Source organism: Adiantum capillus-veneris, chromosome 22 (assembly GCF_014529385.1).
Source record: "Adiantum capillus-veneris isolate H3 chromosome 22, ASM1452938v2, whole genome shotgun sequence".
NCBI lineage: Eukaryota > Viridiplantae > Streptophyta > Polypodiopsida > Polypodiales > Pteridaceae > Adiantum > Adiantum capillus-veneris.
Window position 1 is genome coordinate 88,637,985 of NC_140952.1, and position 22,974 is coordinate 88,660,958.

At 40.3% G+C, this 22,974-nt stretch overlaps 2 protein-coding genes across 3 annotated transcripts in view; one reads left to right on the forward strand and one right to left on the reverse strand.

Annotated features, from left to right (window-relative positions):
• Window positions 1–798: 798 nt before the first annotated feature.
• The window catches only part of LOC147429757 (uncharacterized), a 33,007-nt gene continuing 10,831 nt past the window's right edge, over window positions 799–22,974 (forward strand). Inside the window, exons 1-5 of one of the 2 annotated variants that reach the window (XM_086495998.1) lie at window positions 799–1,244; window positions 1,388–1,466; window positions 1,564–1,634; window positions 1,859–3,185; window positions 11,746–12,434. In XM_086495998.1, coding sequence (XP_086352124.1) covers window positions 1,077–1,244; window positions 1,388–1,466; window positions 1,564–1,634; window positions 1,859–2,068 — 528 coding nt within the window. In that variant the 5' untranslated portion in view covers window positions 799–1,076 and the 3' untranslated portion in view covers window positions 2,069–3,185; window positions 11,746–12,434. Of the gene's footprint in view, window positions 1,245–1,387; window positions 1,467–1,563; window positions 1,635–1,858; window positions 3,186–5,875; window positions 6,334–11,745; window positions 12,435–22,974 lie in introns of those variants that run through there. The other variant, XR_015185900.1, reaches the window with a different exon arrangement.
• Window positions 19,226–19,837, reverse strand: LOC147429758 (phospho-2-dehydro-3-deoxyheptonate aldolase 2, chloroplastic-like). The gene is made up of 2 exons (XM_086495957.1): window positions 19,757–19,837; window positions 19,226–19,589 (listed from the first exon to the last, which is right to left on the reverse strand). Exons 1-2 carry the CDS (start codon window positions 19,784–19,786, stop codon window positions 19,251–19,253), a joined length of 369 nt encoding a protein of 122 aa, XP_086352083.1. The 5' UTR covers window positions 19,787–19,837; the 3' UTR covers window positions 19,226–19,250.

The window sequence follows — 22,974 nt, forward strand, 5'->3', positions numbered from 1 at the left end:
GTCCTTAACAAGCTTCATGTCGGCAATGTTGTCTCATGCAGTGCATTGATATGTCCAACACAGTCAAGGTCAGTGAGCTCCACGCTATTTACTAGCAGATGCAGAGAGAGGGTATCTCTCTAAATGCAGTCACGTAATCTTGCACCTTGAAGGCATGTGGTTGTATCACGATGTCCTTTGATTAGGTTGTATCATTATGCAATCTCTCATGTTGAGAGTCTCTCTCACCCTCAAAAGTCCCATGGCGTGTTTATCTCTCTCTCTCTCTCTCTCTCTCTCTCTCTCTCTCTCTCTAACAAATTGTCTGAGCTTTCAAGCAACAACAAGTTTTGGCCAAGGTGAGAGAAGGCGAGAAAGGGGTTGGGAGGAAAGAGGGTGAGTGGGGCCAAAGGCAGGGCAGGGTGAAGAACCGATGGACGAGGCAATGTTGTCTCATGGCTATGTCTAGCAATGAACTATTGTTAAAGCTCAAAAAGTGCTTGAGGAGCTTCCTATCGAGGATGTCATCTTTTGGAATGCATTGATTGCGGGATATGGCCAATTTGGGCAAGCTCAAGAAGCTCCGGGATGTTTTCGGCCCACGCGAAGCATGGGTGTCTCTCTAGATGAAATCACATACGTTGTCAACTCAAAGGCAAGAGTGAGGGTTAGGAAGTGCTGCACTGTTTTTGATAGATGGAGAGAGAGGGCATCTCTCCAAATGCAATCACATACACTTGCACCTTGAAGGAAAGTAGCATTACACAAGATGAGGATATAGGCAAAAGAATTCACAATGATATAATTGTTAGTGAGGGGTCGTTGAAAGAAAATGTCGTGCTTGGCACTACCTTGGTCGCAAGGGTGTCTCTCAGATGCATTCACATAGCACCTTTGGAGGTGGTGCCGCAGCCGAAGGCGGCGCCGTTGTACTAGTGAGCATAAAGGGCACACCCCTTTACCAGATCTGTACAAATAGTAAATAACTTTAAAATACTCTCTGCTACACTGTGGAGAAGACCACCACATTACTCAACTCAAGTTCTGTTTTGGGATTACTCGATTTGCTGCTACGCCAAGGGACTACCTCTCTGCGCATGATTGATTGCTATGAACAACCTAGGCAAGGGGGTTTCAGGTTCAAGTGGCCCTCTCTCTCTCTCTCTCTCTCTAGTTGCGTAGCTCGTGCTACCGTGGCACACAAGATGTTGGTAGACGGAGACAACGTCATGCAGAAGGGCGGGGTCAGGGACTCCCCACCCAAGGTGCTACCATGCCAAAGGACGATGGCTGCTCCCTGAGGAGAGAAGGGCATAGCCACCATATCTACAGCCTTGGTGTCTGGGCCTGATTCATGTGTGTGAATGTGGAGACGGATTTACTGATTTGTTGCTTGATTTGATTGCAGCAAAACCTCTGCATTCAATTCACTGATTCGTGTATGGAAACGGTTCTAGAGAAAGTTGACTCGCTATGCCTTTCAACAGGTTTTCTAGTGGAATGGAGCCTTGTCACAACTACGCTACAATGCCCTCGCCCCGCGTTTGTCACCGATAGTCCAAGGGCTGCTGTTATGCATCTCAGACTTGGGATTTCACAGCACTATCGTGCAATTGGACCGCGCAGGCTTGACGAATGATGCCGCTGACACATTAGTAGGTTCTCTTGACACATCTGCATGGTTCAAGCTCTATGCTATGGCACACACAAACCCTCAGTCGGCTGTGGAAAGGCTAAAGAGCATCCATGCAAACCTACACACCATCCAAGAAGCAGACAATGGCGAACAGAAGGAATGGCTAGAATAAGCTCCGAATTTAATGAGGAAATTCATGGAAAGCTATGGCAAACGATTGCGAAATGACCCGCTGGTGCTCAGCGCAGAAAGTCCCTGCTGAGTGGCTACACCAAAACAATTCTTAGTCCTCCGACGGTCGCGGATTGCCTCCTTCTACCTGCTGATCTGGACGAAGAAGAGCAGGACCTTGTCAATCGTGACCTCACTATGGCTACACCAAGTAAGAGTCTATGTAAGAAGCCCCTCAGGCTGCTGGAGATTTATTTGGGGGAGGCCCAACATAAGGCCTAGAACTTTGGTAACTTCACCCTCTTAGCTCCTTTTACAGAAAACTTGCTTCTTTTACTTCTTAAGACATGGATAAAGCCTCTGTTAATCTTGGACTGTAACAAATTCTCGAAACTAATGCGTCTAACCTTATTGAAAACACCTTGATAGCTACACCATTCGCCATGTCCTGTTTTGAAACACGCAGGTGTAAGGCTATGTTTGGTTGTACAATTGGGGTAAAGGGAATGATCTCCACCACTGGGAGAGACACTAACTATACTATGCAAATATGGAAAGTGCATCGACCCTTCATAAAATGCGGGTGCGAGCACGTAGGCCAAGGAGAGTTCTACCGAGACAACAGTGTCCTGTGGTTTGACCATGCATTATGGCTGATTCTCGACCAACTCCCCTCTTTCTTTCCCGCCCCATCTCTCAAAAAATCAACAATTGCCTTCCTTAGTTGGATGGCAAAGGAGGCACAAGAGGTCATTAAGGCCCTCTTGCTACATTTTTTCTACAGACAAAAACTGAGAGAAGCAATTTCACGCTCTGTATTGTTCAACCAAGCCCCTCCTACTCATGACTCCAGGAGGACGGTTTTATACAGGCAGCTGTATTTGCAAGAAAAATGCTACAAGAAGCCCGTCCACACAAGAAAGCAAGAGGCGATGGTGGCCAAGGTGGTCGTGGACGTGGTCGTAGCCACACACCACAACAGACCCACTCATCATCAAATTGGTGGGCTGCCTCATCACCAACAATCTCATCCGAGAGCAGCCACTCACCTTTCCTAACTCCTACCCTTCCTTCCCCCTCACTCCACTCAACCCCCCTGCTAGCCTACCGGCTGCCCAACCTACTCGCTCTAAGATTATGACAAATCCGAATTGCCTTACAAGCGCTAAAGCATTGCTCTATGACTGATGCAGGTAACCACAGGCATACATGGACGCTATCGACTAGCCCCCCACCACCGCAAAGAAGGCTGCTGTATCCCTCTCTTTTTTGTAAACCCTCTCATGGATTTGAAAAATGTTGCCTCGTTCTTCACTTGTTTTTCTTCGGTCTATGCCTCACTACTACTCCGTTGTGGGATGAATGCATATTTACTTGGGCTTTTGACCCCCCACTCAAGGTAACCCCTCTAATGCTAAAGAGTTTTTTACCTCAAAACATGATGTTACTTGCATTTGTAATAATTTTTTGGATCATGACCTTGGTGATGAACATATAATTACTTTGAAATTGCATAATTTTATGACCCCGACATTAGCAAACTTATGCAATAATGGGTTAATAATGGAACATGCATGTGAAGAACTTAAACGAGTACTTCAAGTAATTTTAGAGTGTGGATGTGTGATTCTCCCACCACACCTTGAATTGAGATGATGTTCTCCTTATTTCACTCCTATTGCATCCTACACCTCCCCGTGAAGAAACAACATAACACTCACCCCATTATCACGAATGAGATTGTAGACATTCAATCTAGTTTTTTTATTACATGCATTGACAAAGCCCCCAATAATGTAGTTCTCATATGTAAAAAACTCATCACAAAAGAGGCCAACAAAAGATTGCAAGGAAGAGACTTCACTCTTTGGCAAAAAAGCAACGAGGAGATCTCACAATACCTCATCGATTTCCTAGCCAAGATCATCCCCCCACTTTACTTGACACTCCCTTACCTTACTGCCGTATACAAGCTCCACAAGGCATCTTTCAGATGGATCACTTGTGGATCCTCATGTTGTTATTTTGAGGCTTCACTTCTTATGGCCTGTCTCTTAAAGACATGCATCCCACAACTCAAGTCTCGAGCCAGGAAGCTTAATCAAAAGGCATTACTATGCCACAACATTCACTTACAATCCTGGTGGATCATTGAATCCGTCTATGATTGTGTCATAAACCTACCCCAAAATGCAACAACCCTTTTTGCGGGGGACATCAAAAAATGTTACAAAAACATACTTATATGAGTGAATAGGGCCTTATACATCAGATCAATAAGCTCATCACATATGCTTTCAGCAACACACATGAAGATTTTATCTCTTTCAAGAGATTTCCCTCTCAATGTAAGGAAGGGACTTGGTCACCACATCCCTACAAATTAGGACTCTCCTTCAATCTAGAAGAGGTAATTGTGCTCATTACAACAACATGTATGTGCAATGTTTTGGGGAGGTATACAAGCAGACCAATGGAATCCCAAAGGGCCTTGCTTGTTCACCTCTGTGGTGCAATCTTTTTTTACATGCCCTAGAATACAATTTTTTGTACGCTACTTTAAATTCTCCACAACCCCAGGAGGTCCTCTCCAAATTAGGAACACCTTATAGGTATTTTGATGACATGCTGCTCATAGATTCTATAGACCCAAAATTTTTTATCCTACAAAGTAGAATTTACCCCAAATGCTTGACCGTGGAATCATCCTCAGGAACAATATCCAAATTTCTTAACCTCTCCCTCTCTTTGGAGAACGATTGCCTAATAACACATCTAACAAAAAAAGGTATGGAACACGGGCATTGCTTTGTTCGACAATTGCTCACACAATACACAAACAAGCACGACATTGTTGTCTAGGTTGAAGGAGAATGTGGGTGCGTTGGTTTTGTTGGGGACCCAAATGGGTCATACCGTGACAATATTAAAGAGCAACAAGCAATTCTCCACCAAACTACGCAATGTTTTGGATATGCAAGCCCTTCGGCTTATAGATGCAGGAGCAAGGCAAGATGCATGCAAGTGAGGCGAATTGTGCGCTAGGGGAAGCATCTTTGGTGGGGCCACTTCCAAACATTTTGGAGTTACATCTAGCAGTATAGTAGATATTTTAGGTTGCGCTTCACATTATGCAAACAATGATCTTTTTTGTAAACCGTTATAAATGGTCGCTTTTTACATGCAATTCAATAGAGATGTGTTTATTGTCAAGTGGTATGATCTTGTAACTATATGGATTTATTATGTTCTTGTGACCTTTACGTGAACTTGAGAGAGAGAGAGAGAGAGAGAGAGAGAGAGAGAGAGAGAGAGAGAGAGAGAGAGAGAGAGAGGGGGGGGGGAGAAATTGCGAAAGAGGAGTGAGATGGAGTAGATGATGCATGGCTAGACCTACTTTTGCAGAGCAATCTTTTTTGAGACAAGTAGGGAATCCAAGACAAACTTGTTGGAGAGAGATTTTTCAATAATTTTACCATCTGGTCCATTTTCTAGAAAAAGCTCCCTCCAAAGCTCACTCCATACCCCTACTCGATCGCGTATGGTTTGACACTTCCCTATAAATGGATGCCAGCTCATGTTCAGCACATCACTCCCAAGGGGCATTTGTTACCATATTATGGTAATGATATGTGTAAACACACCACAAACCTAACAATTCAAACCATTAAAATCAGTGAAACATGCTGACATGCATGTATGTTTACTATAAACAAATCCCTAGATGGCCCAAATCACAATTTGACAAATATAGGCTTTGCTTTGATTTCACTTGGTATCTTGTATATTGGTATTATATAGATGACATCCCCAAAGTTTGGCAAGGTTTGGATCAATAAAAATTGACATAAGGGTGAAAACTTTTCTCTGCAAACCTTTGTGTAATGGCCACTTCTCCTTGTTAGGTGATCATTTTGGGTTGAAATTTGCACTAGATTGTTGGATTGGCCCAAGGGATTGAATAGAGGATACTTGTTAATTTGGTTCATGGTGAGCTGTAGGAGGTGAATTTCATAAATTCATAGTGTCAAAAGTTCCTCACTAGGCTTGGCAAATCGTTTGATGAAGATTCTTAGTTGTTTTGAGCAGGTCAACTCTCTCTACCTTCTTTCTCTAAGAAATCTTTCTCATGAGGACTTCAAGGCCAACATTTGAGACAACATAGCCGGCCATGGGATCTGATACCATGTTAGCTTGTCATATCTAAGGGAGATAGAGGAGAGGTGGAAGGTGTAAAGCAAAGAATTGCATAAGCAAGAAACTTCACCATAAAAAGCGCGTTGTTTACCACATCAAAGTATTACATATACAAAGGTTTAAGGTGTTGACCCACTTTTTGTGTTGTAATCCTACCCTCTAAAATTTGATTTATGAACTAAGGGTTGACTTTCGTGTATAATAACACTCGATTATCCAGTTCAAACAATGCCACTTATTGAGAAATCCCACCCCTAGGGGTCTGTGACGTATTGCTGACCTATGGAAATAAATTTAGATCATTGGATTATCTTTCAAAATCTAATGTGGTAGATGCTAGATGCTCCTAGATAAACCAACTCTATTTATAAATGCTCTATCTCTATTCTTGTATTTATGGCATATTAGTAAGATTCTTAATGTATGGCATTTGACATCCACAGTTAGATTTTGAAAGATGATGAATTACTGTACATCTACAAGCTTATGGTCTTGTAGAACCGATAGGATTATAAACGTGCTAATCTCCTCCCAACCTCTTCTTATAGGGGCTTCTACCCACTATCTTTAGAATACCCCTTTCCTTAGCACTAAACATAGCTTGGCCTTATCTCTTGGCCTAAGGACCATGTCCCACCTTGGGATAGACCTACCCTAGTCTTGACATCTACCCCCCTCCTGAAGGAGGAGTTTTCATCTTTAAAAACATCAGTGAAAAATAACTTCCTAAAAGCACCAATATATTCCTAATAAACCAACATTTGATCTATTTATTTCCTCATAAAAAAGGTTGAACATCCTTGATTGCAATTAGAGTGTTAACTAGAAAGTCAAAAGGGAATTTCCATTTGGCCAAGAGGGATTTCAACTAATAGAAAAGCCTACCTCAATCAAGGTGCCCTAATTGAGAAAAACTTATTGCTCCTACTCTTGAAGTAATTTTGTCCAAAAACATGGTATGCTTACATATTAATTCCATCCCTGACTGAGCAAAACTTATTGCTCCTACTCTTGAAGTAATTCCATCCCTAACAGAGCAAAACTTATTGCTCTTACTCTTGAAGTAATTCATCCAAAAACATGGAATTCTTACATATTAATGTAGATCAACCAAGTGAATGATCATTAGCTAGACTTGCTTGTGCTTGTTTTTAAGTCTAAGGGTACATTTGTTGTCCACATGTGGAAGAAATCCCAAAAATGGTGTTGTTCTCCCAACAAGAAGAAGAGCCTTGTGTGGAGTTTCTTTATTGCATTGACGTAATGGGATTCCAATTTTTTTTACCACACAAGCTATTGGGTCTAAATCTTGACGCGTAAAGAATTGAGGCCTATGCTACTGCACAAAAGTTCCTATGTGAGTAAACAAAACGTGATCCTACATAAGATCAAGGCTAACTCAAGCTACACACTCATAGTGTCCTGATGTAGTGAGAATGTATTTGGTTTTAATGTCGATCAAGGCATTACACTCATAAGTCACACCATACCTCCCCATATAGGTATTGGTAAAATCTACAATAGAAGTACATGTAGTACTTGCACTTAGAACATATCACATGAACACCATAAAATTACTTGGAAAATCTGAGAAAGCACTTCCCAAATACTTTTGGTGTCCCATACCACCAAATATGCAACAAACAATCACTTTGACAAACATCCGATATCCTTGCAACAAGCTCACACAAGTTTGTATCCCATACCACATAAAATGCATAAGGGTTTGATAATTGTGGACTGCCTTAGTCCAAAAAAAACTTAGCAACATGTAAAAGACCCTACAATGGGCACGTCACATTAGTGTCTCTTGGTATTTAAACAATATCCTAGTGAAAGATACCCCTTGGTATAACCGTCCATTGAGCACTTTGGTGTAGGAAGTCACTATCTAGGACCCCAATCAAATCAATTATGACATTTAACTTTGATTGGATCTAGTCATAGGAAACACTCGAACTCGTAATTAAGGAATACAAACTTCATGGCTCTTTGTCTCTTTTATTCTTCTACTACAAGCCAAAATTGCTTTTGGATACTAGTATAATTTACCACAAGTCCACTATCTTGCCAAAAAAAAAGAAGAAGAAAGATCGTTTAGTCAAAACCACTTAAGGCGGTTGCAAAACCATGCTAAATCAAAATCTCAACGATATTTATGAATTTTCTTAAAGGTGGAAAGAAATGCATTCAAAATTTTTACATTCTCCATAGCCAATGTGTAGGCGACAAGAAAAAAATGAGCCGCTCGTAGTGTGCTCTATAAGTCAAAACATGTGAAAATTGCTTATGGCTTGGATGACCCTTAGACTTTTAGATAAAAACCAATCGATAAACCCTTCAAATACAAGGAGGTGTCCTAACAAGGGCTGCACTTAAAGTTTCCTTGAATAATTAAAAGAGTGAAAGCTTCTTTGCAAGCATCTAAAGAAAAAGGTCCTTCACACAGTGTCCACAATACCACTATAGAACCATTGTGACTTGGAACATACTAATCTCCTCCCAACCACCTCCTCTTACGAGGGCTCCTAACCGCTATCTTTAGGAGACCCCTTTACTCATCACTAGACATTGCTTGGCCTTATCTCTCGGCCTAGGGACCATGTCCCACCTTAGGGATAGAACAACCCTAGTCTTGTCAGATACCAAGCAACACTTCCATCAACATGTTAATGTAAGCCCAAATAATGATGCAAAAGCGCCAAGTCTTACATCTCAAAAGAGGTAGTTAAGCTAACCTTAATTTAACTATATATCCCTCACTTGGTCCAATGAGTAAAATTTCCTCAACGCACATCATAATGATAAAAAATACATCATCCATACAATGGACATACAAAATTCTCTCAATTGGACTATTCTAAATACCAAGTGTAGCCAAGTAAGCAAGAATCTTTTCATACCAAGCATGTGGAGCTTGCTTTCAAGGACTGGATTGCATGTTCTACAAAAATGTCACCTCGGATGATCAAGTTACACTTAGTTTGTCGATGATGCAACTTGTAACCTTTGCTTTCTAGAATGTAACCAACAAAAATACATTTCAAAGTCGCATCCTCCAATTTTTTGCATCGTTGCTCAGGCATCAAGGAATAAACTAAGCAACTAAACATATGTAAGTGACCAATGGATGGATTCTTGCCATGCCAATGCCTTAGTGGGACAAATGCTTAGTACATATGTAGCACACATAATAGCTCTAAGCCACAATGCATGTGGCAAAGATTAAATTTTGGCCCATACATCATGCATACATCATGCTATCTCCATAAGGGCTATACATGTGATCTATTTTCCTCTCAGTAGCACCATTTTGATGAGAGGTATACGGCATTGTACATTCATGTTTAATCCCATGACAACTCGCCAAAGGTGCATTGAATTCCTATTTTGCCAATGTAGATATAAACAAAAGGTTATTTATGATCCCATGTAATCCAAAAGTGTGAAGAGCTACCACCTACAATAGTAAGCACACTCTTTCCACTTCCCTTGATTGGATAAGAGGCATTGTTGGCAAACGTGATAGTATTCCCATTAGGGATAGCCTCAAGAGAAGTGAACGGATCACCATGAAGACTCTACAAATCCTTACTCGTACCATTATCGAAGTACCACACATGATCCACAAATTCTACAATGTATCCATCATAAAAAGATGGTCATACTGACATTGCACCCTAAAATCCCATTCAACATCTTGCACAACGTTTACCAAATTTGCATTGGAAAAAGCATACAAAATGATTGCATTTTCCTCTTTCTTTTTAGCCTCTTTAGCATTAAGCTTACGACATTGCTTGATGAGATGATTGTTTGCCCTATAGTCATGAAATTTCAACTTCTTTTGGATTTATTACTTGAATTTTAGGACTTTTTGCGGTTTGAAGAAGTAACAGTTATGGGGCCAAGCTTGCTACTTGCACAAGCATTGGAGGTGGTAATAATGATATTCTTTTTTTGCGGTGCATCTAGAAATGCATGTTTAATAGCATGTTGTTTAGACCTATTATTTTGCATTGGGTCTCTTATAGCAATATAGAGACAAAGACCATCAAACTTCACATCATCAAGTTTATTCTTTATCACAAGCCTAAAGGTGGAGGCAAACATCTAATAAGCATTTGGCAAAGCATCAAAAACTATTTGCATAAGAGTATCGACATCACCAATGGAAATCAACTACTCATATGGATATCTTTAATCTCTACAAGGAATACATCCATATCATCCTTCTTTTGCATAAGCTTACACTATATTTCTTTATGTAGGTAAGCAATGTTTACCAAATTTGAACCTACAAATAGAGAACCTAGTCTATCCCATGCTTGTTTTGCTATTCTTGATGAGAAAATATGTGGCATAATGAAACGCATAGTAGAAAGTGCAATCAACTCATGAGCTTGTGCATCCTTAGTATCCCAACGTGCTTCCTTAGTAGTAGGCAAAACAACTCTAGCAATAGAAATGATGGAACCTCCACCATCATCCACAAATTCTGTATCTCCACAGAATTTGGCCTTACATCATAACCATGTACAATCTTCCTAACACCCTTTGCAAAAAGAAAATGTTGTAGCATGTACACTCAAAGTGGGTAGTTGTCCTATCTAGTTTTTCCTCAAGAGATAGCACGCACCATGGTCAATGACTACACCTAATACATAAGTTTCCTATACATGAGAAAAATTCCACAAAACCAACCTATGCTATATAGCACAACCCACAATGAACTACGAAGTGCTTGCTTTGCAAAAAATCTGCACTATCAAAACACTCACACAAAAGGATGGAATTGCATATGTATTTCTAGTACTCGAAACAAAAAAATCACCTTAGTAGGAGAGTGTGAGCTAGAAGGGTACTAACGATGTTTCCCTAGATATAAAAGCCTTCTTTGATACCAATTGTTAGAAATACACATGCACGAATGCATGCAAAGATGGAAAAGATGAAGGAGAAGCACACAACATAAGAAGTAGTATTACTGAGTGTGCCAATACAAAGTTAAGGCTTGCTCTACAATGATGGGTGTCTATACAAATTAGGGAAAAACAACCCTCCTAAGAAGGGAAAAAAGTGTCCCAGCGTCCTAAGTGTGTTTACAAATTTTGGTTGAGGACCTAGTTTAGAACTATCATATATTGGTAGTTTCATATTTGGATGGATGCAATGACAAACTTTGCCTAAGAGTATATATTTTGTTCTACTAGGCTTTTTGTAGGTTTTATTATCGGTGTGACATGGATAAAAATTGGGTTCCAATGTTGACTCTTGCAATATGCATAAATAGGTATGGTTTCTAACCTTGTATTTTTGTGTGAATGCGTGGAACCACTAGAATTACGAGCAGTAAAGGCTTCTCTAAAGGCTACATATATTTGATTTTGCAATTATTTTGTAATATTCTTCCTTAAAAATGCATAGGAAATTATCATTCTCAATCTAAAATTCTATAAAATACTAAAATATATCATTTAAAAATAAAAGTGCAATATTATTTAAGGTATTATTTATGCAATTTTCTTTCAAGCTGGTTCAATTAATCGGGGCATGTTTATTGCAAACACACAAATTTTTTCTTCCTACTAATCCTTGGTTGAATTATAATTATGAAAGAGTATTGCTAACAAATAACTCTAATTAGTGGTCATATTGGTATAATGAAAGAAGATTACATATAAATAATACATTGAATAATAGTATACTATTTGAATTTAGTTCATCTTGGTGATAACCAAAGGGTTATTGCTATGATGTAGGATGGCACTCTCCTATCCAGGAGAGAAGGACTAATCATGTAACCTACTCTACAAAGAGTGATAGTGAGAGAAAAAATTCCTCTGACGATGAGGTAGCTCCATGAAGAAGACGTGTTAAGCACTTTCTAGAGAGTAAAACCAAGCATAAATGGGCTAACCTCAATTCCAGCTCTTCCTCTTCTCTTGAAGAATCAAGCGATCATTGAAGATCACCCAAAAGATTAAGAATGAGGACATCACCTTCATCCTCTTCTCCCTCTTCTGATTCATCAAAAAAACTTCCCTCGAGTGAAACCGTCATGCCTTTAAGGGTAAGAGGAAGAGAAAACATCATTGTTCTTACCTTGAATGGAAGAAAGGCCCGTCGTATGCAAAGATTTAAAGAAGATGGTAAGAACATCACTTTCCTTTCTTTTGATGGAAGCTATGGTAATATTGATGAAGTATTGAATTTCATTCTACAATTTGATGCTGCTTTTGGTGGAGAGAATTTCATGGAGGGGTCCAAGCTAGCCATGTAGCTATGTACCTACAAAAGACTGGCAAGCAATGGTGAACTAGCTTCAAAGTACAAGGAGAAGCACCAAAGACTTGGAAGGAGTTCCGACTTGCAACCTTATCACCATTCCTCACCAGGAAAGCAAAGGATGATGTCCTAACTGACTGGAGAAGTCTCAAGTTGGAAAGAGGTGAGTTCATTCAAAACTTTGTGGACAAATTTTGGGACTTACATCTCAAAGCCATTGTCTATAAAAGAATAGATTTTGTTGAACAACTCCAACAATTCTTTGTGGGACTTCCAAAGGATATGTGAGAATATGTCAATGCACAGATTTGCAAGACCATAGGGAAGTGAGTTATCACACTATGGTTGCCGTCAAAATCTTTTCTCCTTTTGGGAAAAATTCTCACAAGTTTCTCTAGAAGATGGATAAACCTCAAGGAGGAGAGAAATCAAACTCGGAGTCCAAAAGCCAAAAGCCAAAGCAACAAGAACCATAAAAAGAAGGAGAAGGGAGTTTACAAAGGTAGAGATAAACTCTCTCCCAAGGAGCTTAAAAAGTACGAAAAGGAGCGTAAATAATTTTTGATGTGGTGAAAGCAGTCACAGTTATCGTGATTGCACTAAAAAAAAGAATAAAATAGGATAGTGCTTAAGCTACTCAACTTCTCATGCTCAACAACTCAAGTCAACAAGGAGCTCCACTATGTTATGCATGGGGTAAGATTCAAAATCAAGATGCTTTAATTTTATTTGATCCTGGTTCTACCTACTACAACTTCATCTCTCACAATATGGCTATCAAGTTGGGGTATTCTCTCTTCTGCCAAAGAAGAAGATGGAGCTTTTGAAGGACAAGAACCTCAAGTTACTCCTCTATAATTGGTAAATTACTCCGAGTGCACATCCAGGGATATGTTGATCAAGAAGACTTTTATATTTCCCTTTTGATGCATGAGGATGTTCTTTTAGGCTTAGTTAGCTTTCAATTTCCAAAGAGAGTTATACATTTTAGCATAAGGGTAGAGCAGTAGTCATTCAGGCTAATACCAAAGGTAGCACAATTCCTAATGTATCCCAAGAAATCAATGAAGAAATCTATTTTTCCGTACATGGTTTATCATAATTTTTTTGTGTCCAATGGCAAGCTACTCTCACCTCATAATTCTGATTTATCTAAAGAAGATTTGTCTTTAAAAGCATTTCTTGATGAGCTTGCCTCTCTATTTACTAACACTATTCTTGAGGAACTTCCTCCTTCTAGAGGTGAAGATGACCATAAAATTGAACTCTTTCCTAGAAGTTCTCCCCCTAGCAAACCTCCTTACTGTGTCTCTTTTGCACAACAAGAAGAGATCATGATGCTAGTCAATGAGTTAATGGATAAGGGAATGATTCGCCCAAGCTCATTCCCCTTTTTGCTCTCCAGTACTTTTAGTGCAAAAAAATGACGTTTCATATCGTATGTGTATGGACTATTGTGCACTAAATAAAATTACCGTAAAGGATTGATTTTGCTCCGAAGAATTGAGGATTTGTTCAACAAACTGCAAGGCTTTTCCTAGTATACTTGGATTGACCTTAAAAGAAGTTATCACCAAATCTAAATAGAGCCAAAAAGTATTTATAAAACCACTTTTAGAACCACTTTTGGCTTATTTGGATACAAAGTGAGGCCTTTTAGCTTCACTAACGCACCGACTAAATTTGATTGGATGATGGATATGCTATTTTGTAAACATCAAGCTTACACAGGGGTCCTTTTTTATGATATCATGATCTCTTCAAAGACTCTTGATGAGCTTAATCACCTTAGGGAAAATTTTCAAGAATTGGATGATCATATATAAGCTTTATATCAATGGCAAGAAAAGTGAATTCTTTTTGTAAGAGATACTACATTTGGGTCATATCATCTCCAAAAATGGTATACAAACGGATCCACAAAAATTGAAGGTCATATAGGAATGTCCTATTCCAAAGAATCTCCATGAGCTTCAAAATTTCCTCAATATGTGCTTCTATTATAGGAGATTTATAAAGAAATTTTTGGCCTTAGCAAGACCATTACATGACTTAACCAAGAGAAAGGTTGAGTACCAATGGACACCAAGAGAACAAGAAGATTTTGATACTCTCAAGCAAAATCTTATTGCTCAATTGATACTCCCTAATCTCTCCAAGCCTTTTGAGATCCTTTGTGATGCATGCAGAGATTGTTTAGGTGTTGTTCTACTCCAAGAGGGCCATGCTATAGCACATGAAAGTTGTTTCCTTTATCAAAATGAATGTATTCTTGGCATATATGAAAAAGAAAAACTTGCAATAATGCATGCTCTTAGCTCATGGAAGCATTGTCCTTTGGGTACCCCATTTTTTTGTCTCACAGACCATTGCAGTATCAAGTACTTCATCATGACTCAAACAAAGTCACCCGATAAACAAATGAGGTGGACAACTTTTCTTTTGCAATTTCACTTTTATATTGCTCACATTCTTGGCAAGCACAATCAAGTAGTAGATGCACTTTCTTGTAGACCAAAAGTTAATGCTATATCTATTGCATATCACATTGATCTTACCATAATGATAGATCACAATGCTATAGATCCAAATTATGCCTAGGTTATGTCATCATCGACCAATGTGCTGGAATTAGGGTTGCAGAGAAACGCACACAGATTGGAGAAGACGAAGGAAGCTCAAGGCACACAATAGAGAGTGTGTTACTTAGTGTGCAATGGAAAAGATAGATAGCCTTAGAGTGATGGCGTATATACAATGCTCGGGGGAAAAAACCTCCTAAAGAGGGGAAAAATGCCTCGGCGGTCCTAGTGTGTTCACACACATCACTACCACATGTATATGGTAACAAATCCCCCCTGGAGTGATGCGGTGAACGAGAGCTGGCACATGAGTAAAGGGAAGTGCCATGCCTTGAGGATATGATCGGCCCACAAAGGGGAGTAAGCCTAAAGCTTTGCGGAAAGCTTCAAGCTTCTCACGAGACAATGCCTTTGTGAAAATATCAGCAAGGTTGTCCTGTGTTGGCACATAAGCCAACCTGATCTCTCGTGCTGAAAGCTTTTCCCTGACATAGTGGTAATGCACCTCAATGCGCTTTGTGTGAGCATGAATAAGTGGGTTCCTTGCAACTGCCAATGCACTCTGACTGTCAGTGTAGATAGTGTTGGCAGTGTCCTGTCCAATAGCCAAATCAGCCATAAGGCGTCTGAGCCATACACACTCAACCGTAGCTGTGAAGACTGCCCTGTACTCAGCCTCACAACTCAAAGTGGGCACAATAGGTTGCTTCTTGCTCAACCATGATATACATGAACTGCCAAGCATGAAACAAAAACCACTTGTGGATACTCGCGTGTCAAAACAACCAGCCCAATCCGAGTCCGAAAAAGCATGTAAGTCTAGCGGCAATGATCCCCCCTTGGGATAAAACAAGCCAAGATGTAAAGTGCCACTAAGGTAGTGGAAAATACTCTTGAAAGCCTGCCAATGTTTAGACCCTGGGCTATGCATAAATCTGTTGACCTGTGAGACTGCAAACTGAATATCCGGTCTCGTGTTGCATACATAAATGAGGCAACCAACAACAATTTGATAAAGAGTGACATCAGTAGGATCGCCAGCATCATGTAGACTCAACTTCAAACCCGTTTCCATGGGAGTGGCAATAGGTTTGCAATCCTCAAGTCCAAACTTACATAGCAATGTCTCTATGTAACTTTTCTGACACAAGGCAATACCACCATCACATTGCTTAAATTGTATACCCAAGTAATGATGCAACAGCCCCAAATCTTTCATCTTGAAAGTAGCTTTCAAATCAGCCTTAAATTCAACAATATGTCTCTCATTTGGTCCAGTGATTAGCAAATCATCGACATAAAGAACCACAATGAGAAGTACATCACCCTCACACTTACATACAATGTGCTTTCTGTTGGACTGTTACGAAAGCCTCGTTTGACCAAATGAGTATCAGCTTTCTCATACCAAGCACGAGGAGATTGCTTCAAACCATACAAAGCCTTCTTACATCTGCACACTTTGTCCTCTTGTCCTTTTATGACAAAACCGCGAGGCTGCGTTACATAAACTTCCTCAAATATGTCACCATTCAAGAAAGCAGTAACAATGTCTGATTGATGTACATCCCAACCAAAATGAGATGCCAATGCACATAGAAAACGCACAGTAGTCATACGACAAGTGGGAGCAAAAGTCTCTTCATAATCTATGCCTTTTTGCTGTGCATAACCCTTTGCAACAAGTCGAGCCTTATGGCGATCGATCTCATAATCCGGCTTGCATTTCAACTTGTAAACCCACTTCGTACCAATGGCCTTTTTGCGAGGAGGCAAATCACATAAAGTCCATGTGTCATTTTCTATAAGTGCATCATATTCTGATTGCATGGCAGCGAGGGATCCCTAACTTTGAGCAAAATTTTCCGAGCAATTTCTAAACCGAGCAAAAGAGCAAGTTACAATAACAAAAAAGCAAGGAGCTCTCTTAATTTTGAGTACACAAACCAAGGGAGCTTTTCACATGATTTCAATATTTTGTTATAGCTTATATATATATATATATATATATATATATATACAATCACTAAAAAGTACACACTAAGCTAGCAATGCTCAAAATTGAAATATTGTGACATGTCAATAGAAAGATATATAGTGCTATTACAATGTATGGAACTTCAGGACGACTGTCTATGAGTTGCAAGTCCTCTAATATGCAAGTATAATGAGCTAGTGATGGTTGTAAAATAGAAATATTTACTATGGACTATAATAGTATAAGGAATAAAATAAACAATTATAAAGATACTAGCAATTTTGCACAAGCATGAGTTTTACAAACACTTTTAATTTTGTCCATTCTAGAGACCTCTTTCTCAATTTTAGACCAATTCGAATTGTGTAAAGCTAGAAACCCCTTTCTTAGAGTAGTGCTAGAACGCTCCCATAAAAAAGAATAGCTTTTCCTATTTTAGGTGTAGTTAAAAATGTCGGGCCCATGGAAAATAGCTATAAAGAAAAAAATTTGTATTAGAACACAAGGCTAGATCCACACTAACAAAAACAAAACGGTTTTGACAATTCTCTTGTAAAAGAGCTCCTCATTCTCTTGGTTTTTCTATTTTGTTCAACATCATAACATTCTACTGGATTGACACAACTAGGTTTGGTATGGGTGCAAGATTGTTTCCTCAACTAATAGGGTGAGTAATTTTGTCACAAGAAGCCATCATTCCTCCCCCTATTATTCCCACATTGTGAAGTATGGCAACCTCATGTGCTTCTATTGTCTTGTCTTTGCTTAGCTAGCTAGGTTTGACACTGGAGAGGTAGGGGGACTATCGGCCTTTGTAGCCCTCGCACACAAATGCCATCCGTTTGTAAACTTAGCTAGGCCATGCATTTTTGTGCGAAGTCTACAAATGCCGGTAGTCCTCCTACCGCCAATGTCACACCTCTATTGGGTCCATGTTTGGGAAAGGTCTGCCTCAGCTTAACCTTGGGCTGATTGAAGATCAAGATTACTGGACTACAAACATTTGGAAAGGAAAAACAAATCGATAAAATATATAAAAAATAGTTAAAAAATCCTACAAATTTGTAGATTTTCACTTGTACTTCTGGTTTGCATGTTTACAAGGAGGAAGCGCAATGGTTTAGGAAAAAGAGAATAACGGACTTTCTTGAACATGACCCTCTTAAATAAAATCGCATGGACACATACTAATAACAGTGTTTTCAGATGGTGTCCCAGCCAAGGCTTGCCCAAAACACACTTTTGTAATTGAACAAAATAAGGGCATACTAAAAACTAATAGACTCTTAGGTCAAAATTTGAAGCATTTCCTAGTTCTCTTATTCTTCAAACCATGCTCAAAATCTAGTTAGAATGTTGTAATTCCAACTCGTAGTCTACTTTTAGCTTAAACTTTCCTCCAATTTGGAGATTGATAAAGGGCTCAAGATGCACAACTTGACCATGCCTGTAGAATAGGTAAACAATCTTTGATTTGCATCGAGCTTTCGTTTGATGCCTTTGTCATATTTGCAGTAGTAGGTCATGAACGTGTGTGTGTGTGTGTGAGACACAGAGAGAGAGAGAGAGAGAGAGAGAGAGAGAGAGAGAGAGAGAGGAGAGAGAGAGATCCCTCTAAATTCAAGAGACATGTGCCTGGTGCCACATAGAACACGTGCATGCTTGAGATGGCTCACGAAGAGATTGACCCTACAAATTAGCTGTGCAATTTCTTGATCTCGGTGACTCGTGACTCATGAGGGATCTTAGTCAGTTATCGATGCACTATTAGTGTCCAGCTACATGTCCCCACCATTGGCTCTACAACCAAGTGCAAAAGCTTAATCCTGGCTTGAATGCACTTCTTTATTCTGTATTGCCTGGTAAATAAGTTGCATATGCTTTTGTTTATCAGACCCTCATGTTTGATGCCAGATTAATGAGATACATCAACGTATCTACACTACCAATCTGAATCATACTCGTTGGTTGCAAGCAGCGAACTATCGAACGGGAGGTCCTCAGAGATTCAGACTTGAAAAAGCAAGTGAAGGTGGCAAGAGCAATCGTAGCAGCGACCCATCGTGGAGTCCAGTCGCGTTAGTGCCTGCTCAAAGGGCAGCAGCAAGCACTCGTGCGACATCCAGAAGTCAGTGCTGGTCATGAGCGGGTGGTCCAGCGTTAGCCCGCCAACGGCCCCCATGAAGCCTAGGGCCTCGTCCACCCGCTTCAACAGTTCCCGGTACCTGCAAGCAGATAGATAGAGAGAGAGAGAGAGACAGAGAGAGAGAGAGAGAGAGAGAGAGAGAGAGAGAGAGAGAGAGAGAGAGAGAGAGAGAGAGAGAGAGAGAGAGAGAGAGAGAGAGAGAGAGAGAGAGAGAGAGAGAGAGAGAGAGAGAGAGAGAGAGAGAGAGAGAGAGGGAACATTTTGCTGATGAGCTCAAAATATAGGTAATAGGAATGCAGCAACAGTCATTGAAATTTTAGGTGATGACCTGCTGCCTTGCTCACTACTGTGAGAGGTGAAATCAAGGTTCCAGTGGGTCACTCTTTGCATGGTAGCAATATAGCCAGCAGTTGAGAAAGACCGAAGCAAATTGAGTGATGCATCTGCCCGACTGTAGGCTCTGATCATACGATCCGGGTCCGGGTACCTGGACTTCTCATCAAAATAATCTCCATTGATAATGTCCACTCTGTAGCTTGGCAGCTTCACCCCATCTTTTTCTTCCAGGTCCTGTGATCTCGGATTTGCAAATTGTCCGGCCATCCGCCTGACCTACACCATGTCAATGCATGTACGGATTTAGAACCCATGTAATGATATCATTCAAGGACATTATCAAATTCTCCCGAACCTGTTACAGAGCATATCAAGTAAAGCTTATAAGCCTCACAATTAATGATGTCCATTCATCATAAGGCCAATGTAATTGGTATTCTTACCTTGATCACAAGCAATTGGCCACTGAACATCAGCCATTCATTGCGCAGGAAGACTCAATAAAAGCAAAGGGCCGTACGTCCTGCAGAAGTCAAAAGGGAAAAGGGCAAATGAGATGGCGTGGGCTGATCTGCAGCCTGCTCTTCACCGCCGCTGTCAGCAAGACTTAATCTCCATCACGTGCTCTCTCTCTCTCTCTCTAGGACCGCGCGCCGGCGCGCGCTCTTTACGGCAGTTCAAGGGCAGGCTCTCTCTCTCTCTCTCTCTCTCTCTCTCTCTCTCTCTCTCTCTCTCTCTCTCTCTCTCATTTTATGGCAGTTCAATGCAGAATCGCAGATTCAACTCTCCTCGTCTTAAGATCTCTTGGGATAGTTTCCTACGACATTAAAATTCTCTTCTTTTTAGCATTTCAATCACCCAAGTGTGATAGATTGGTTATGCCATTTCCCTCTTGAATAAAAGGTCTTGAGTTCAACTCTCCTCGTTGATTCGGAAAAATGCGTCTCAGCTTAATATCGTGCCGTCTTCAAATTCAAAAATGCCGGTTGAGAGCAAGAGGACAAGGAGAAATTCCGCCTCAAAATAGAGAAAGATAGTGCAAAAACCCAAAAAGATAACCTAATTTTCTAAAATCTCTTGGCAAATTCAAGGAAAGGAATTTTGTATGTTTCAAAAAATGATTTTTCTTGAACACTGATGAGCAACTACAAGCGTAAATATGGTGCCTATGGCCATCAAGTCCCTAATAGCTTTGCAAGAAAGTGACCCATTCATCCTTAGTCAATCTGAGAGGATGGATGGGATAATAGATTTGTACTTCGGAACCTCAAAAAGAAGCTTATCATAAGTAATCTCATCAAACAAAATCATAATATTGTGGACCTTCTCCTTTTGCTTTCCCTTGCTCCATTTCTTCTGCTTCTGCTTGCCCAATGTCGCCTCCTCCGTTCTTTCTCTCTCTCTACCGCTGCACGCCGACGTGCATTCGTGAATGCAATTTAGATGGCAACCAGGTGTTGCGGCAAAAACGTTGCCAAATACACAATCCGCCGTGAGACTCTCTCTCTCTCTAGCACCACACGTCGACGTGCACCCTTGAAGGCAGTTAGATGGCAGGTAGATGTCACAATAGAAACGCTGCCGAATAGAAACCATCGGGGATGAGAGTCTCTCTCTCTCTCTCTCTCTCTCTCTCTCTCACACACACACACACACACACACACACACACACACACACACACACACACACACACACACACACACACACACACACACCAGCGTGCACCCTTGAAGGCAGTTTAGATGGCAGCCATGTGTCGCAATAGAAACGCTGTCGAATACAAATCGCTAGGGAAGATGAGCTACAACACGGGTGTGTTGGAAAGTTGGCAACGCATGTGGAGGCCGCCAAACCTCAGTCCAAGGAGAGCCAGTTTCAAACGAGGTTCCCTATCCTTGCATTCCACGAGTGTTCGGGTAGATCCATTGAGTAAACTTAACCTATATTTTTTGCAATTTAACTCTATTTTCTTAAACTTTTCAAGTGGATTTTCTCCTTCTGTATTATAAGGCTAAGCTGAGGTAGAATTTTCTCGAACACTACATTCCACTCTCCTATTCACACAGGGGGGGTAGTAACTCAATACGCCTAGCATAAAAGAATAAAAGAACGTTTTTGAATTAAGGTTCGAGGACGAAAACTAATAGAAGTAAAGCCACACACCTTGACACAAGCAGGTTTATTCAAACTAGAGGATGGAACTTGGAAAAGTTGTTTTTTTTGTGAGGGGGACATCGCCTCATGTTCTGTCGAAGTTGTTAATGTGCAGATTTGTTGCCACTGCATCTTGTGAACGCCTCTCGAGGCACATGAGAAAACACACATGCACACACAGAGTGTATGTTATCTAGATTGAAGGATTCTAAAGCATTCTAATTTGTCGAGCCTCTTGCCATTGGACAATTACTTTGAAAAAACATTTGAATATGGAGTCTCGTTGAGTCTTGCACTCCTTATATATATATATATATATATATAAGCATGCTCAAGATAAATAGAGCTTATTCTTTTCCTTTTGCAACTGAAGTGAACACGGTTAAAGCCTCTGGGGAAAATTTTGAGAAGGTTTCACTAAACTTCTCCCTTATTTTTGAGATCCCCCCCCCCCCCCCCCCCCAAGCATGCTTGAGGAGGCTTTGGATAAACTAGACCTAGCTTTTTCGAGTCATGCTGAAATTATCACACACACACACACACACACTCCCTTTCTCCCTCCCTCTCTCTCTGTCTCTCTCTATCACGTGCTCTCACTCTAGCAGAGCGCGTCGGTTCTAGAAATTTTCCAAAAGAAAAAATGAACCAATGTGAAAATGGGCATACTTCAAAATTGTAGGGTCAAAAGAAGGCACGTTCCCCATTGATATAGAAAAGGCACTCTTGAAAAGATCCAAGTTTTAAGTTAAAATTTGAAGCATTTTCTCGTTTTTACACTAAAACTCGTTCAGTTTTAGCACTTTTCTCAAGGGCAAGCTCAAGTGGAGCCGGGATTTCTCAATTGAGGCCATTAAAAATAAGGTATACCACGAGCTTTTATAAATACTGTTTCAAATCCTCCCAATTTAAGGTTAAATTTAAAGCATTAGATGACTTTTACACTAACACTTGTAAAATTTGAATGTTTTCTTAATCGAAATTAAGCCCAAAATCTAGCCTTTGGATTTCTCAAGTTTAGCTTGTTAGAAATACAAACATCTCAATTTTTTGTTAACGATGTGTAGGACTAATTGTAGCTCACAATCTTCCAAAGGTAAGACGTCATGAACTACAAATGTTGCAAGAGGCTTGGACTTAGAGGGAGGTCTTATGTGAACTTACCAACAAAATGTTTACATAGGCTGATGGGAAGTGTAAAAGCATTATGGTATTATATAGGAGGCTCACCAACTAACAAACTCGCTCGGACTATAGGTTGCTCGGAAAACTTTGCTCGGTGTTTGGTAAAACTCCATGGTAGCCATTCAATTTTTTGAATTCTGTGCTTCATCAAAAGACAGAGGCTCCTCAACATCATGTAAGCTAGACGCAACCAAAGCATAAGAATCTGATGCATAAGATGCATGGTGAGAGCCTGAACGAGTACGACTAGACAAAGGTGCATCCAATTTACTATCACGCAAAGTGTGCACCAGCCATTTTGGCATACCTCTAGCCTGCTCATTT